General features: G+C 37.0%; 2 protein-coding genes across 2 annotated transcripts; one reads left to right on the top strand and one right to left on the bottom strand.

Annotated features, from left to right (window-relative positions):
• Positions 1 to 1160: 1160 nt before the first annotated feature.
• On the bottom strand, positions 1161 to 2069 carry LOC109162635. Its single transcript, XM_019311323.1, has one exon. It carries the CDS (start codon positions 2067 to 2069, stop codon positions 1161 to 1163), a length of 909 nt encoding a protein of 302 aa, XP_019166868.1.
• Positions 2070 to 12458: 10389 nt separating this feature from the next.
• LOC109162611 (GEM-like protein 4) lies at positions 12459 to 13196 on the top strand. Its single transcript, XM_019311291.1, has one exon. It carries the CDS (start codon positions 12553 to 12555, stop codon positions 13165 to 13167), a length of 615 nt encoding a protein of 204 aa, XP_019166836.1. The 5' UTR covers positions 12459 to 12552; the 3' UTR covers positions 13168 to 13196.
• The last annotated feature ends 6127 nt before the right edge of the window (positions 13197 to 19323 follow it).

Here is a 19323-nt window from a genome sequence, read left to right as displayed (position 1 = left end):
CTACATTTGTCTTTTGAGAATTCGACTTTGTAGTCTGTGTCACAAAATTGACTCGTGCTTAGAATATTGAATTTTAGCCCTTCGACGTACGATACATCTTGAATAGTTATTCCCTTTTTGATGATGTCTCCTGTTCCACGAGTTTTGCCACTCATTTCGCCTCCAAAGATGACTTTGGGTCCGTCAACTTCTTTAAAGTTGCTCAACATTGCTTTGTCACCAGTCATATGTCTTGAGCAACCACTATCAACATACCATATGACTTGTTTATCCTGCAAGAAAGATTGTACGTTCTTAGGTACCCCTTGAGTTACGGGTCCTTGAGGGTTAGATGTCAACTTTGGGATCCACATGAACCTAGAGTTTCCTTGACTCATCCTTGGTCCTCTATATCCATTAGATGTGCGATAATCATAACTGATCTTGGCAAAGGTTTTAGCATTGTATCTCTCTCGAAAATATTCTTCAGGAGGATTATGATACTGCTTGAAATAATTAGTTTGTTTACGCAGATGTATTTTCTCAAATTGTTCTCTTGATAGAGGTTCTGGGTAAACAAACCAATCTTCCTCTGATGGCCCAGTCCATCCATTGCCATATCCAGATCTTTTGAAGGATCTTTCGTTTTGCCTAATTTGTCCATTTCTTGGGATTCCTTGAGCAGGATACTTTCGTGTAGATTTTGGACGATATTGCCTCTGGTTAACATTAGGTATTTTCCTTGATTGGATATCCTTATAAGGCTGACTTTTTTTATGGTGTAGATTTTGTCCATTGCCATTTGGTTCATTCCTTTTGACATATCTATATCTAGGATTGCCTTTGAAGGATTTTTCAACTCTAGGATCCTCAATTCGTTGTACAGCCTTTCCTTTCGGTTGGCTTGTTGATTGTGGCATAGCGACACTGTTAACTTTCGTCATAGGCTTAGACATCTGGGTGGGGCCTTGAACAAATGCTGATTGAAAACTCTCCCGAGAGTAAGCATTGGTGAATTTGTTCAAGCCGATTTGTGAAGAGGAGCTGGGGTCAAAACCAATTCACGTTCTTTCCCCGGGCAATCTTGATCCGTTCACCATTCGATCCATTAGATTGGACGAATTGTTGAATGAATTTAAGATTTCACGTAATTGTTGCTCCCTCTTTTCTCTTTCTGTACACTACTCTTTTAGAGAGAGAACATTTTTCTCAAGTTGATCTTTAGCAATGGCTAGCTTTATGTTTTCAATTCGAACTTGCCTTAGCGCATTGTAGCTGATCATAAGCCGAGAGTTCTCCCCTTTTAATTTAGAGTATGTGTTTTTTATTATCTTGAACTCCCTCATCATTTCGGTAACTGATTCATTGGAAGCTTGACTCCTCATAGAACTAGACTCTGCTGAATAACAAGAGGATGATTGTGAAGTTACCTCATCATCATCGGCCATAAGGCATAGCTCATCTGACTCTTGGCTAAACAGACATAGAAATCCTTTTTCTTCAGCACTATCATCATCCGAACTTGAACTTGATGAACTGCTTTCGGCTTCGATAGTGTCAGATGTTTCGTTTACTAACATAGCTTTTCTTCTTCTTCTTTCGTTTCTGGAGTTCGAAAATTCCGGCTTGTCATTTCTCTTGTAGCTTTTTCCTACTTCTTTGGATGGGTTTTTGATAGCATTGCCATCTTGGTGCTTATTCACAATTGGATGTGGACAATTCGCCTTGAAATGTCCTGGCTTCCGACAATTGTAGCATAGCAATTGCGAATTTGATGTCTCTTGCTTTGAGGTTTGAGGTGAACTCTCGTGTTGTCTTCGGTGTCTCGAACGTTGAAAATATTGGAAGTTGTTCTTCCTCATAAACCTCTTCATTTTCCTAACAAATAAGGCATATTGTTCATCAGATAAAAATTCACAAGAGTTAGACTTTGACCTGTTTGATGTTGATGCTTGCTGGTTGGCCACAAGAGCTACATTTCTTGTTTCGGGTTCATCAGCATCCTTTGGTTCATGCTCAAACTCGTAAGCCTTAAGATCACTAAAGATCTTGGTTGTGCTTGTGGTCTTCATGTCTCGGTGATCTCTCATTACTGTGACATTCATCTCTCAAGACTTTGGTAGGCCACGAAGGATCTTTAGGTTCTTTTTCTTTTCGGATAATTCCTTCCCGAGATCAGACAGATCACCCATGAGCCTGGTAAACCTTAGTTCCATGTCTGTGATAGCTTCATTCAGCAACATCTTGAAGTCCTCGAACTTCTTCATGGCCACTGTCAATTTGTTGTCCTTCTCCTGTTCGTCTCCTTCACCCAGGTTCATCAGAACATTCCAGATCTCTATAGCATTTTTGCATTTTTGGACTCTGGGGAACAAGGAGTCGTCGAGAGAGTTGTAGAGAATATTTCATGCTACATTATCCAAGTTCGCTCTTGTTCTTTCCTCCGAGGTGAGTTGACACTTGGGCATTGGTATCATCTGCTCAGCACCTGCTCCTTGTGCTGCAGCTTGTGTATTCGCCATCATGATGGTGATTGGTCCTGTGGTTATTACATCCCATATTTCGTCATGTATTACCGAGAGAAGAGCCTGCATTCTGACTTTCTAGTCATCAAACTTGGAGAGGTTAAAAGCAAGCTTCTTCGAATGGTTAACATGATCTTTTTCCATTTTTACGAAAAATGTGCAAAGCTGAAAATATGCAACTTTTCAGTAACCTTTTGATAAGAGATCTACCAGGCAGTAAATGCAAAGCCTTTACCGATCAAGGTTTTGGCTCTGATACCACTTGTTGGTCCCGGTAGGGTTAGAACGAGAGTCTAGGGGGGGGGGGGTGAATAGACTCTTCTCGATTTTTGGCAGATAGCAACCTTTCGGGGTTGTAGCGCAGCGGATAGATTAAGTTGATTTTAGTTGCTTTGCACAATTTGAAGTTTTAAGATAACTTTCGGTTTGGACGAATGATAATGCAATGCTAGAAAGTAAAGCACGAAAGTAAAAAGATAGAGAGACGAGAGTTTTTATAGTGGTTCGTGTTAGATATATTAAATATAATATAATATATCTATAATATATATTAAATATAATATATCTATATATTATATTTATATATATTGAAAAGAGATAGAGAGAGGAATGGATAAGTGATTTAATTGATGATTTAAAATGCCTGAATACAAAGACTATTTATACTAAACAACAAAACTAACAAAGCATAAATTTAGGGAAGTAAAGCTCCCCATGTACCACACAGGTTTCATGTAATGCTGCCACATTCCCATTACACAACTCCACTAACTGCTCCTTATTCCCATTTACTTGGTTTAATAATAATTATAATAATAATATTATAACGTTGTCTCCTTTAAACCAAGTTGGATATATTGGCCATCCCAATTTCCTTCTTCAACTTGAGAAATGTCTTTGTCTTCAGCGGCTTCGTAAAGATATCTGCAACTTGACATTCACTTGAACAATACTCAATGTTTATTTGTTTTTCAACAACCAACTCTCTGATTTTGTGATACTTGATATCAATGTGTTTGCTGCGACCATGAAAGACTGGATTTTTGGACAACGAAATTGCTGACTTGTTGTCACAAAAAATAGTTGTAGGTGATTCCTGCTCGTGTTGTAGGAACTCCAAAATTCTCCTTAGCCAAACTGTTTGAGTAGCACAGTTTGTTGCTGCAATATATTCTGCTTCTGCGGTTGAAAGTGCTACAATCTGCTGCTGCTTTGAAGACCAAGAAAATATGGCTGAACCAAGATAGAAGGCATATCCTGATGTGCTTTTTCTGGTCTCAATATCTCCAGCCCAATCACTGTCGGTGTACCAAGCAAGTCTCACATCTTCATTAGTGGAGTAAAAAATTCCATCATTACTCGTACCTTTCACATATCTCAGAATTCGCTTTGCTGCAGCCCAATGGGATTCTTTTGGTTCCTCCATGAATCTGCTAAGTATTCCAACTCCAAAAGAAATATCCGGCCTTGTTGCCACCAGATACCTCAAACTCCCAATTAAGCTTTTATAAGCTGTAACATTCACATTTTTACCACATTCATCTTTGGACACCTTTAACTTTTCAGCTAACGGCGTTGAAACTGGTTTGGAGTTTGCCATTTTGAACTTTTTCAAAATATCAGCAGCATACTTCTTCTGTGAAATAAAGATTCCACCATCCATCTGAACAACCTCAAGGCCAGGAAAGTAAGACATAAGGCCCATATCGGTCATTTCAAACCTCTTAATGAGTGCCTCCCTGAATTCTGAGATTAGCTTCAAGTTATTTCCAGTAAAAACCAGATCATCAACATATAGACAAATTATCACAATATCACTAGAATCCGTTCATTTGACATACAAAGTGTGCTCATGAGGACATCTCATAAAACCACTTTCAACAAAAAATGACTCAATGCAACCATACCACGCCCTTGGCGCTTGCTTTAAGCCATATAAGGCTTTTCTCAACCTGTACACTTTATTTTCCTCCCCTTTCTTCAGAAATCCTGCAGGTTGCTCAACATATATTTCTTCTTCAAGAAAACCATTCAGAAAAGTAGACTTGACATCCATTTGATGCAATTTCCAATCATTTTGAGCAGCAAGAGAAATAACCATTCGAACTGTATCAAGTTTACTTACAGGAGCAAAAACTTCAAAATAATCAATACCTGGTTTCTGCTTGTAACCCTTTGCTACTAAATGTGCCTTAAAACGGTCAATTTCTCCATTTGACTTGTACTTCGTTCTGTAAACCCACTTCACTCCAATTGGCTTCTTTCTAGGAGGTAAATCTGTTAACTCCCAGGTACCATTCTTTTCAATGGCACGTATCTCCTCATCCATCGCCTTAAGCCAATGAGTTTCTGTAGCAGCCTCCTCAAAAGTTAAAGGATCACAATCTGCAAAGAGAGCAAATTGAACAATCTCTTCATCAGACATGTCATTATCATGACCCAAAACATAATCTTGCAAGCGAGCTGGTAAGTGGCGCTCGCACTGAGATCGTCGAACTGACGATTCTGGCTATGAAGGAGACTGGACATTATCTGGAATCGGTTGCTCATCAACAATATTTTCAACAACAAGAATAACAACTGAACTTTCATCTTTAGCTAACCAATCCCAGGCACCATATTCATCAAAAGTGACATCACGACTTATAACAACCTTCTTAGTTTCAGGATTGTATAGTTTATAAGCCTTTGAAGCGTCACTATAACCAATGAATATGCACTTCTCACCTTTATCATCCAACTTCTTTCTCAACGGATCTGGCACGTGCATATGCCAAACATCCAAAAACCTTGACATATTTGATAGAGGGTTTTCTCCCACTCCAAGCTTCTTCGGGTGTCTTATCACGGACACTTTTAGTTGGACACCTATTCAACACATAGACAGCACAAGCAGCAGCTTCTGCCCAAAAAGGTTTAGGCAGATTCTTGGATTTCAACATGCACCTCACCATATCCATGATAGATCTATTCTTCCTCTCAGCCACTCCATTTTGTTGTGGAGTGTATCTAGCTGTCATCTGGTGCTGAATGCCCTTCTCTTTCAGAAAATTATCACAAGAAATATATTTTGTACCTCTATCAGTTCTCAAGATTTTAATTTCATAACCACTCTGCTTTTCAACAAAAGCCTTAAATTGTTTGAAAATATCACATGCTTCAGACTTTTGCTTCAGAAAGTAAACCCATGTTTTCCTACTGAAATCATCAATGAAAGTAATAAAGTACTTTACAACCTCCATGTGAGGGAACCTCCAACGAACACAGGTCTGAGTGAATAATCTCCAACTGTTTTGTGGCTCTCCTTGACTTACCCACAGGAAATGGATCTCTATGCTTCTTCCCAATCACACAAATCTCACATATACGATCAGGGACATTCACAACAGATAAGTCAGAAACAAGTTCATTTCTCGCAAGATAGTGTAATCCAGAGAAATAAAAATGCCCAAATCGCATATGCCATAACCAATTATCATCACAAACTTCAGAATTAAAGCAAGCAAGGAGAGTATGCTTAATTTTCAAAGGAAATAGTCGATTTTGGGACATATTTACCTTTGCAATCAAAACTCCTTTAGCATCTGCAATGGTACAACACCCCTTAGCAATATGTATCTTATATCCTTTTTCTGACAACTGACCCATACTCAAAAAATTTTGGTGTAGTTCAGGAACATAGAACACATCGGATATAAAATTGTGAGTACCATTCTTCAACTTAATAGAGATTATACCTTTTCCCAAAATTGGCACTTTTGACTTATTGCCAAATGTCACTTCAGACCGGACTGATTCATCCAGTTCAGAAAACAATTCTTTCTTCCCACACATATGGTTACTACACCCAGTATCCAAGAACCATATGTTCTTATCTGCAGAAAAACTATCACTGGCCAAGAGTAAGGTTTCAGAATTCTCACCAGACTTTTCAGCAGTATTTTCAGCAATGTTTGCTTGATTTCCACGATTGTTGTCTTCATTATACCAACAATCTGCAATCTTGTGCCCATACTTGCCACAATTGTAGCAATGAAATGGAAATTTACCTTGTTTGGTATTACCTCCCCCTCTTCCTTGGTTGGAGTTACCACGTCCTCCTCCTTGGTTGAAGTTACCACGACCTCTTCCACCAGAACCTCCTCTTCCTCTTCCACGACCTCTACCAAACCCTCCACCTCTTTGATTAGTGCCAGTCACATTAAGGGTGACTTGACTCTTCAAAGCTTCTTCTGCTAGTGGTTCCGATTTTGACGCAATTCTGTCAATATGACTTTCTACCATACCTTTCAGCTCTGCAATTGATAAGAGCTCAGTTTTGTGTGACTCTGTGATCAAAGCCACCACATGGTCATACTTCATCGGCATAGTTCGAAAAACTTTTTCAACCACTGCACCATCTTCAATCGTATCTCCTTATAACCTCATCTTATTCACCATATTAATAAGACGAGTGAAATACGCATCTACTGTTTCTGTAGAGGTCATCTCACAATTATCATAAAACCTTCTCAACGACTGCAACTTAGACTTTTGTGCCCGATCGACACCTTTGTTCGACACCTTTAAGATGTCCCAAGATTGTTTTAATGTTTGAGCACGAGCTAATTGCCCAAAAATGGAATAATGAACACCTTGGTGAATCTGACCCAAAGCCAACTGATCTCGCCGTATTTGGGCTGCATCAGCTCCTTCGGGTAGACCGGGATCAACAAAGCTCCAAAGATTTTGAGCTTTCAAATGGGTGGACATCATAATTTGCCAATAATTGTAATCGAGTTTCCCGTCCAATTTGGGACCCGACCATACAATATTGAAATTTGCAGCCATATTTCACTACGGGAAATATCTCGGGGTTGAAAGGTTGACTGGCTCTGATACCAAATGTTAGATATATTAAATATAATATAATATATCTATAATATATATTAAATATAATATATCTATATATTATATTTATATATATTGAAAAGAGATAGAGAGAGGAATGGATAAGTGATTTAATTAATGATTTAAAATGCCTGAATACAAAGACTATTTATACTAAACAACAAAACTAACAAAGTATAAATTTAGGGAAGTAAAGCTCCCCATGTACCACATAGCTTTCATGTAGTGCTGCCACATTCCCATTACACAACTCCACTAACTGCTCCTTATTCCCATTTACTTGGTTTAATAATAATTATAATAATAATATTATAACAGTTAGGCCAACTTTGCCTACTCCACTCTTCTTCCACAACCTATGGAAGGTTTGCACTATCACTCATTAGTACAAATATACACGAAAGCTTCCTTGATCACTAAGTCGGACAGCTTCCTGTAGGTTTTTCAACTCCGTGAGTTTACTTCGCCTCTATCAACGTCTTCTTCAGAGTTGAGGTTGGTAGAAAGTAATTTCTGATTTCTCCAACACGGTGAAGTCTTGACTGAATGAAGGATGATTGCTTCGTACAAGTTGCAAGAATTCTTCAAGGTGGAAGATGAAGATTGATGAACTTCTTTGAAAATCTTCACGCCTTGAAAACTGGTTCACAAAAGCTTGGTAAGGAGGTGAGCTTGTATAAGAGCTTTTGCTTTAAAGTATTAATCGAGTGAAAAGAACCAGCACCTTCTTAGTTGATGAAGGTGGGTATTTATAGGTATGGAAAATTTCATCCGTTGGAGGGAGATGAAATTTCAAACCTATTATCCAGTGGGTAAGGACCGGGGAGCTTGGCGCAATAAATGCTCCGTTAATGCGGTTTGTACCATGTAGCCGTTGAAGACATGAACAACCTTAGGGTTTTGTCTTTTAGCTTCTAAAGGATAGTACAACTTCATTTAATGCTCCTGGGTATATGTGTCCCACACTTTAAGGTCCTTTTTGTCCCTATGGTGGTTAATCAACTCAGACAGTAGAGACATTCTTCTCGTTATTGGAGAGAATGAGTGTCTTGATAAATCTTCATAAAGGTTACTGTCTTGTCGAGATGGTTGATAACCTGAGGTGATCTTTTGTTGTTGAAGCCTTTGATCTCGTGTTCTTTGTCTCTTTTCGCTTTGACAGACCCAACTAAGAAACATAACTCGTTTTTGTGTGTTTGTCTAGCTTAACATGAATTACAAAATGAGTTATGGCAACTTTCATCTAGAACGAAAGCAGCGATGGAAATAACAAAAGTTAGGGGTCTACATTCTAAGTTACATTGGTATCATCAAAATCCTAATACAAGAGTTCCTAACATTGTCAGCCATTTTCTTTTTGAAGTTCTTCCTATCTTTACCTCCTCCTCCTGACTCCTGAGCCTTCTACTTTTGCTTGAAAACCACCCTCCATCGGTTCTTCGTTTCTCAACATTCTCCTTTGTTTTGGTGCATACAATGCGTGTACCAATTCTACCAAGGATATGCTTAACACATCCTTAGATTCTTCCAAGGAATAAATCTTTGACTCATACTTCTTAGTTATGCTCAGGAGCATATTGGAGTCATTTCAGTCTCTGATTAGATTAAGTATTTGCATGCATGTTTCTGGTTCTCTTATTCCTTGGTACTCTTTCTTCATATAATCCCATATATCCTTTGTTGTCTTTAAGTTCATAATTTTTGTAAATATAGAACTTGAAACAACAGAGAGCATGCAAGCCTTAGCTTTGGACTTCCGGCCTCAATATCTTTCTTTGTGCATCTAGCTTCATCTGAGCCATTGTAGGATTTGCAGACAGTGGAGCCACATCATAGTCTTCATCTACAACTTGCCAAAGATCTGATGCTTTCAAGTGGACTGTCATTTTAACAGCCTAGTCTTGGTAGTTTTCACCATCAAAGGTTGGTGGTGAAATTTGGGAGAAATTATTGTTTTCAATATCCATTCTTGAAGAGGTTATTGGGTTTATGAATTTTTGTAGTGTTTTGAGTTTGTGTTTAGGTTCACTCAACTCATAGGTCCCTCAAAAAAAATGATTTGATACCAATTTGTTGTTTTAAAGTAAAGTACCAGAAATATCAGACGGGATATAGAAAAGAAAATTGTAAGAGAAAATGCTAACTTCTTACATTTTAATCACAGCACCATGGCTCTTTATATAGTAACTGACTGACTTACTAACACACATAGGCCCTGTTTGGTAAAATAATTAGTCTATCATCCAATTTTGGCTTATTTGACCACTATTAGCTGTTTGACTTGGTTAAACAATCAATATGAGTGTTTGATTAACTAGTTTTTTTTTTATAACAACTTATTGCTCCAAAATGCTAAAATTCAACTTTCGATAAATTTTTTGAGAAAGCAATTTTGTATGTAATCAGCTAATAACTAACAGCTAATTTACCAAACACTTTTCTACAATCAGCTAATGTTATCAACTAGTTAAACTCACTAACTCAATCAACTAATTAACAACCATTTACCAAATACCCCCATAGTCAACACATGCAATTAGCTATCAGCTAACCGCTAATTTAGCAAACATCTTTTTACAATCAGTTAATATTATCAATTAGTCAAACTTACTAACCCAATCAGCTAATTAACAATTATTTACCGAACACCCGCATCATTTACATCCATTGTTGGGGCATATCAATCTTCTTGTAGAAATCAATTAACATTAGTGAATAGTGACATAATATAATGTAGCAATGGTGGCACCTGTAGGATCAAATCAGCATATTCTCTTTTCACAGAATTCAAGTTGAATATGGATTAATTAAATTAAAACTTTTGAGCTAGAGGATGATGTGTTAATGTTGTCATCAAATTAAAAACAATCTAAGATAAGGATCCTTAATCTGGATAGTTAGTTGTCTTACAGCTTAATTATACCTTTACACATCAAAGAAACATAAACAAAAAGAACTAGACAAGTAAAGTTTTTATAGTGGAGATTCTCATATGCATTTTCATTCATATCCCAGACTAGCAAGCAGCACACTTGTAAGTGCTAACCCTTAATTAGCTTTAACATATATAGATAATTTCTAGCTATCATTGTCAATAAAAAGAAAAAGGAATACAAAGATGAGGCAAATTAAAATCAGAGATGTTCACAAGAATCTAAGGGAATATGCTTCCAATATACTACTGGCCATTTATCAACTTAGCCAACAAGGAATTGGCTTATTAATTATTATAAGGTGTTAATCCCAATTACAAAAAGAGTTAATACCCAAAATCGTCTTCGACTATAGTGGTTTTTCTCAATTTTGTCCTAAACGACTTTGGTGACTTATTGTAGTCCCAGAGTTTTGTGTTTTTACTCAATTTCGTCCCAGACTTTTGTGTTTTTTCTCAATTTAGTCCCTCATTTGTTATTCCGTCCATTTGTTGTTAAATAAATAGACAATTCAGTAATTCTAATATTGGCATCTCTTTATTCATAGACATGTGAAGTGCGAAATCCCTCTTTTTTTACGAATTACTCCCAGAATCACTTCTAAAGCTGCGAATATAAAATTTGATTCGTAGATCTGAGAGTAACTCTGGGTGTAATTCGTGTAAAAAAGAGAGATTTCTCACTTCGCAGGTTGAAAGTAAAGAGAGGTCAATATTGATATTATTGAATTGTCCCTTTATTTAACACCAATTTGACGGAATAACAAACGGAGGACTAAATTGAGCGAAACACAAAAGTTTGGGACTATATTAGGTCACCAAAGTCGTTTAGGACGAAATTGAGAAAAACCACTACAGTCGAGGACAATTTTGGGTATTAACTCATTACAAAAATGAAAAAGAGTAAATGGTTAAATTGTATGAACTATTAGTGAATCAATTTAGCATATTACTTTAGAGTTTATTCTACCAGAGGTTCTTTGTTTTTGGTGGCAATTCCAAATTTAGTCTCAGACTATCGTTTTTGTCATTTTACATCCCAGACTATCGTTTTTGCCATTTTACATCCCAGACTATCATTTTTTGGACACTTTTGGTCATTCTTATGATTTTTTCTATTTTTAGTAAGGGCATTTTTGTTACTTCATATTTTTCTTTTGTTATTTTTATAGTTTCAACCGGTTTAATTGGTTTAGAACTTTAGGTAACCTCTGATTTTTAGTAACCATATTTTTCAATCGATTTTTAGTGAAGTCCTAAATCTATTAAACCGGTTGAAATCGAAAAAATAACAAAAGAAAAATATGAAGAAACAAAAATGTCCTTACGTAAAATAGAAATATCGTAAGGACCAAAAGTGTCCAAAAAAATGATAGTCTGGAATGTAAAATGATAAAAACAATAGTTTGGAACTAAATTTGGAATTGCTACCAAAGATAAGGGACCTCTAGCTAGTGGAATTACACCTTTACACATCAAAATATGAGAAAAGTAAGTTTAGATGGTGGTGATGCAGATAAGCATTCAAACACCTGCTTTTTCACAACTTCTGACTGACCTCACCTGCTAGCATGTGGGAAATTTACCTAGCCCAATATATGAAACAAAGATTTTATTTAGGATCAAACATTTACCACTACATCGAAAAATATAGCTAGTACTAAATGAACAACTTTATTTTTTTATACCGCCACACATTTTAATTTCAAGATGCTGAATGCTAGACGTGGCGCTTTTTAAGCCTTTTATTCCAACAATCTCCCATCTACCAGATGATAGATTTGACCTTTACCGACCTCTACCCAACAGTACTTACATCACATGCAAGCTATCAACATAAGAATGCTGAGTCAACCTATCATCTGATCTACCTGTTAAGAGCAGGCACCACCCAACTACCTTTTTGACAAAGGGACTAGTATGATTTCTGACTCATCATGTAATGCTAATGTCGACTGTAATCTTTTAAATAATATGTATGATATCTTTTCTAAAAAGGTTTATAGTCATATTCTGACTTCTTTGTCTCATGATGACATAAATCTGACTCGTCAGACTGAAACTTCAGATCCACCAACTCTCTATAAATACACATTATTTGTGAAAGAATCACTTATCCCACAAAGCAGCTCATCATTTAAAGTCTAGATACTCACCCTTTAGCAAAGATAATTTCTTGTTATCCTTGCCAATACAAATTAATTAAAGAAGAAAATTTTGTCAAAGATGAAGCAAAATCAGACCATCAAATCAAGAATTGAGAGCCAGGTTCCAATGAACTGGGCAGTTTTATTGAATCAAAGCTCAAGAAAATGGGCTCTTCCAGATTCTGCCACCCAATGCCATCTGTCTCTCTCTTCAAAGCCATCAAAAACAAGAAATGGTAAGACTACTACCTCCTTAAAGATAACAGACAGTGTGAAGGGCAAGCTGATACTAGGGGCAAAGCTTCTCCGAGCAGGTGGCTTTCAAAAGATGTTCAAGAAGAACTTCAGTGCTAGAGAAGGTGAAAAACTGTTGAAGGTTTCTCAATGTTGTTTATCAACAACAGCTGGTCCATTGGCTGGCCTACTTTTTGTTTCTACTGAGAAGGTTGGTTTTCTTAGTGAGAGATCAATCAGAGTCTCTTCTTGTAGTGGGAAGTCAAAGAGAGTGCATTATAAGGTGTTAATCCCAATTGCAAAAATTAAAAGAGCAAATGAAAGTAAGAATTTGAAGAATCCATCAGAGAAGTACGTGCAAGTAGTGACCGAAGACCATTTTGAGTTTTGGTTTATGTGGTTCCAACAACATCAAAGAACCTTGAAATATCTGCAGGATGCAATTTCTCAATCAGCTTAGTATCCTTAGAAATACCCATTATGATGAAGTAGCATAAAAATATACATTCCTTGTAAAATGTTGAGCTCAAAAGCCTGTATATATGATTTGACAAATTATACTGTTGAAGCTGTTCTTGATATTTGTTAAGTATCCATATTAAACCTCTCCCATTATTAGAGGATGAGAATCTATCCGAATTGAAGTCAAAAATTGATTTTTAACTGCGCTGTAGTTTTGAGTTAGCTTGGTTAGGACAAGATTATACCATGAATTGTAGAAAAAAGGCAATCAAGCTGGCTGCCTTTCAAGGTTGGTCTGCCTCTAAAATAAATAATAAATAAAAAGCAAGATAGTAAAGGAACTCCTAAAAGGAGCTAATCCAAATAAGCAATTAATATTCATGGTTATGTGAATTAAGAATGTGGGGAAGCTCCTTCCCAGTTAAGTAACCCCTTCCATTTTCTCAAAGCCTCTTGCTTTAGTACCCACTGCTGGAAATGTTCAAATTCTCGACCATCGTAAAGTGGACGGAAATTGCCAATATCTGGTCAGAAGGAAACCAGAAGGATTAACGATTTCGAAAGAAGAGGAATCGGAAGGAACGGCTTCAGAAAGAGGCGGTTGGAAGGAAAGACTTCGGTAAAGGAAAACCGGAAGAAGACCTTTTGAATCAAGTCAACGATGTCTTAAATGTTCTATCAAGAATATTATTCACTATCACCAACCTACAGAAAGTCTTTAATGAAGCCTTTTCATGGAAGATCATCCTGGGAAGAATGTCATATGAGGAAAAATAAAAGAGCTATTAGACACATTGCAACTTGTCTAACATCTACAAGTCTACGCACAAGACAAATTGGTGATAAGTAAGGGATGCTTTTTGAACCAAAGTGTTCTTATACACGAATATGGAAATAGTCTTTACCCTATGGTTCACAAGTTGCACAAGTAAAGGGATTTGACAACGGATTTTGAGAATTGTGACAGATTTTGGACGGCTACCACTTACCGAGTGACAACGTGTGCAAACTAAAATTCAAGTTGGCACTCACCCCTCTCATCTATAATATGAAGACCCAACCTTAGAAAGCAAACATATAAAGTTTTATTATGTTTGCTTTTTACCCCCAAGCTTGGTGGATTAGTCATCATAGCCGGAAGCGGGTTTCAAAGATCAACTGTATCGAGTTTTTACTATCTATATATTCTAGATGTATTTCCATAACAGGAGATTTCAAAAACAAGTGGATGGGTAGGAAGACCAAGATACACAAAGGATTTGTAATAAAGATTATGTAAGTTATCCAACAAGATATTTCTCTACATATAAGGAATTCAAATGGGGACTTGAAGTTAGTAGAAATAATCAAGAAGTACTCCCCACGATCCTGATCCAGAGTATCCTCCTATTCACGGATTAAGAAAATAACTATAAAGAACGAAGTAATCTTTTACTTTGGTCCAAGTGCCCTTTTTTCTGAGAAAGGAGAATAGGAGCGAAATAAAAAGGTGAGATTGATTTTATTCGGCATAGGAAATAAAATAAATCAAGAGACAAAATCTTTATTACGATTCATGAACAAATGCCGAATTCTTTTTCGTAATTGAAGAAAATGAGGTGCCCTCTCTGCCTTAATGCGTGTGCAACCCTGGAACATTGCCTTGTGCTTTGCAGCAAAGCTCGGACAGTTTGGATCCACTTTGCTAGCTTCTTCGGCTTATCTTTGTCTTCTCCAGCTTCAGTTCGAGCAGCTTGTCACTCTTGGTGGCTGCTACCCTCTTCCACCTCCGCTGTGCGCCGCATTGTGTGTCTGTTGCCGTGCCTTATTCTCTGGTTTATTTGGATTGCTTACAACGAATGCTTACACGATGGCTCGACCTTCTCACCATCAGGTCTGATCAAACGTATAAGTCGGGAGTCGCGGCTCATCTCTCTTGCTACCTCCATCCATGGCAATGGCTCTTCAGACAGCTTCCTTCTAGCAGCGGGACTGATAGCCGGTTTTGATGTGCCGCCGAGAATGCAGTCCATTTGGGTCAAGTGGATTGTGCCGCTGTCAGGGAGATTGAAGCTCAACACAGATGCAAGTTTTTCCCTCGCTGGTGCGGCAGGTGGGGCGTGCTTGAGAGACTCTCGCGGTGGCCTTGTTGCTGGTTTGTTCTTTAATTTGTCCGCCTCTTCTGCACTGGAAGCGGAGGCGTGTGCTTTGAGGCTGGCTCTACAATGGTGCGAAGCCATGGTGTTGCTTCCAGCGTTGGTCGAAGTTGACTCGCAAGCTCTTGCTCACTTAGTGTCCTCTATTGCGGCAGCTGTTCCATGGAGGATGAGAGACGCAGTTTACTATGCTCGTGCTTGCATCTCTTCGTGGAACTCTTCGATTCGGCACGTCTATAGGGAGGCTAATCAAGTTGCCGATGCTCTCGCGGCTGTTGGTCTCAATGCTCAATCATCAACAATTTATTATTCAATTAGCTCTTTACCTGTAAATGCCAAGGTGGCTCTTATGTACGATTCTCGGGGGTTTGCTACCCATCAGAGTGTTCGCCGTCAATAAAATTTCTCTTTTTATTAAAAAAAAAAAAAAATGAGGCTGGAAAAACAATTTCTTGTGATCAAGTATTGAAAGCTATTGAGAAAAATTACTACATTGCAAAATCTAGTCTTCTAAGCTCAAAGAAAAATCTCTTTGATTCTTTAAAAGTTCAACTAACACTCTAACAAACATCATCTTTCCAGGTTGAGGAACTTTTGAGAGATCATCCTAGCAAGGCGACTTGATATAATTGACCATTAGCTTGCTCTGATCAGGCACTGAAAGATAAGTCGATAAGGAGTTTGTGACTATCTCCAGGATGACCCTCAGAAAGTGGCTACAGGCTTCTAATTCACTTGTAACCCAAAATACATAGTGATAATCTCCTTGAGTTTAAGGGTTAGAGTGGAGTGGAAGTTTTTCTGAACCACTATAAATATTCTTTACACTTTACATTTCATTTCTATTATTTATTCTATGCAACTAATCTCATACTCTACACACACACACTTACATGTTAATCTCATCAAACTTATCTACACTTATTTTGTTGGAAAGCTCTAAGACTTCAGTTGTAAGAGAACTTGTTTTCCTTTTTGATAAAGTATTTAAAAGTCTATTCAACCCCCTTGGCTCCTTAGACTTTTAGCTTGCTTGGACCAACAAGTGACATTAGAGCAGCAGTTGTTCTAAATGATCATCTCACTTGGTCATCTTGAGCAAATCTCAACAAAATCATTTTTCAAAACCTCGCATTAAGAGTATGGATCTTATTTCTAATTACTCTCAAATGTGGGACGTTGGGGAGAACAGATCAGACCAATCAAGATTGAGAAGATCAACATTGTGCATCTAGCCATATGTTTCGGACCATTAAGTACAAGATGACAAGAGGAGTTTGAGGATGAGCAAAGTCAAGAAGAAGCACCACCTCCACCAACAAGACTAGTTAAGGTTCCAAAACCCTATGATGAATGGATAAAAGAGGATCATATTCTAACAAAGCTCCACAATGATGCCAAAAATAAGATCATGAAGACCCTTGAATTGATAAATTAAAGTTATCTTTGGAAAAGTGAATGGGCACACGGCAACAACGAAGCAACTTTGGGACAAACTAATATAACTCTCCACAAGAAATGAAGAACATATTAGGGAGAATAAACTAAATATTGTTATTTCAAAAAAAAAAAAAAAAAAAAAAAAAAAAAACTAAATATTGTTGTGCAAAAATTTGATTCATTTGAAATGTTACCAGGCGAATCCAGCCATTGACCAAATGGAAACCAGTTATACTAATACTTTTGAGTGAATTGTCTGTGTTACAAAAGCATTATACACCACGAGAGATCAACTCCGATCCAAAAGCTTGAGAGCACTACCCAATATAATGAATACTATCCAAAGTCACAATCATAAAAAGTAGTAAGGAGTTTTCCACCATTAATACTAAAGTCTTATTTTGGGATCTCAAAGACCATGAATACGAGATGGTGAGACTAGACATAAGAAAGAGGCTGACAGAGTGATCTGATGCTCAAATGATGATATGAATATAGTACTCGCATGAACAGCTCAACTGGTCATAGAGGTAAAACTTTGGAAGAATGACCAGGGATCGAGTCTCACTAGTCCACAGTGTGGGAGCCGAATGACCAGGGATCGAGTCTCACTAGTCCACAGTGTGGGAGCAACCTCTAAAACTAAGGGGGGTTCCTTGTGCGCATGTGACGCTTTGGAAGAATGACCAGGGATCGAGTCTCACTAGTGACAGTGTGGGAGCAACCTTTCAAAGTAAGGCGGGTTCCTTGTGCGCATGTGACACTTTGGAAGAATGACCACTAGTGACAGTGTGGGAGCAACCTTTCAAAGTAAGGGGGGTTCCTTGTGCGCATGTGACACTTTGGAAGAATGACCAGGGATCGAGTCTCACTAGTGACAGTGTGGGAGCAACCTTTCAAAGTAAGGGGGGTTCCTTGTCCGCGGTGAGCAAAGGTCTAATCTCTGTGGTTCCTATTTCATTTCCTGTAGGTAGTTCTTTTATGGCTAAATTAAATTTCATAAATCACTTGAAAAACTAATAAAGATTGACTCAACATATCAATACATTAATAAATTTTAATGCACAATAGTACCTGAGTGTTAATTATACATGCATCTTATCAATAATGTTCAAATCGTAATATACAAATGTATGTTCATATAAACTATGTTACTTAAAATGATATTTGTTCCAAGAACAATGAATTAATGTTCTAATGGTTAAAATGACATTAATTACTATATCAACCTCTGAACAAAGGTAGAGGCCGCATTGTCAACATCGTGGGAAGGCGGCCTTTGTCAACCTCCGAGATCCAAATCTGAACCTCTCAAGCGATATTCAAAGTTAAACCTTGAGATCCATAGCTGTCTTCGTGACAACTAGAGCTATCATTAAAAAACAGTCAACGCCTATCCAACATCGATTGCAGTTGGTGACTATCCAATTATTGGTTGTTTTTTATTGTTTATTTTTTTAAATTAGGGGACTTAATTAATTGCTCTATATATTATCTCGACTTAGGGGTTTATTTGACAAAATTTCCTACAAAATATGTTACTTAAAATGATATTTGTTTCCATAATAATAAACTAATATTCAAATAGTTAAAATAATATGAATTACTATGGGACCTCAGTAGAGGCATAATAGCTTGTATATGTGGATATCCCCTTCTCTTGTAATAAAAAAAAAATGACATGAATTACTGTATTTATATATGAAACATCAAAATATCTTTATCTGGATATAATTGATATGATGCACATAGCTACATCCTACATGAGTCATGACCTAATTAAGGTGTGATTATCTTCAGTTTTATGGGATTTATAACCTTCAACGAAACTTGAATTTCCTTAAGATCGAGTGAGATCTCAGCTCTCAAGCTCAATAGCTTGCAAAATTTTCCAATATATTTACAAAGAATTATCACTACTACAGAAAACGGTTTTAACGTCGGTTAAAATACTCCATTTAACGTCGGTTATCTTTCGACGTCGTCTTAAGAGACGTCGTAAGTAAATGATACGACGTCGGTTGAACAACCGATGTCGTATGTAATATACGGCTTCGGCTTTTACCTAAAAGCCGAAGCCGTATATATATATATATATATATATATATATATATATATATATATATATATATATATATATTTTAAATAATTTACATACGACGTCGGTTTTTAGGTAAACGCCGAAGCCGTATATATTTATTATTTTTAAAAAATAAAAAATAATTAGCCTACGGCGTCGGTTTTTAGGTAAAAACCGACGCCATATATATATATATTTAAAAAAAATAATAAATATATACGGCTTCGCCTTTTACCTAAAACCCGAAGCCGTATATATTTATTATTTTTAAAAAAAATAATAATTAACCTACGGCGTCGGTTTTTAGGTAAAAACCGACGCCGTATGTTCTTTTTTTTTTTTTTTTATTTATATGCGTTTTATGTTTTCTACCCCACCTGTATCAATTTTCAAACCCTGCGCAGCTAGCAATTTAACATTCAGCATTCAACATCAACTAATTTATTAAACTAATTCAAGCTACTAAACATAAAACTAATATAAGTACCACAATTCAACA

Source organism: Ipomoea nil, unplaced genomic scaffold, assembly GCF_001879475.1.
Source record: "Ipomoea nil cultivar Tokyo-kokei standard unplaced genomic scaffold, Asagao_1.1 scaffold2957, whole genome shotgun sequence".
Lineage (NCBI taxonomy): Eukaryota > Viridiplantae > Streptophyta > Magnoliopsida > Solanales > Convolvulaceae > Ipomoea > Ipomoea nil.
Note: the sequence above shows the minus strand (reverse complement) of the source record. Positions and strands in the feature narration are given on the sequence as shown.

Coding starts and splice junctions, on each gene's coding strand:
- LOC109162635 (XM_019311323.1), bottom strand. CDS start 2,069: ATGAGAGATCACCGAGACATGAAGACCACAAGCACAACCAAGATCTTT.
- LOC109162611 (XM_019311291.1), top strand. CDS start 12,553: ATGAAGCAAAATCAGACCATCAAATCAAGAATTGAGAGCCAGGTTCCA.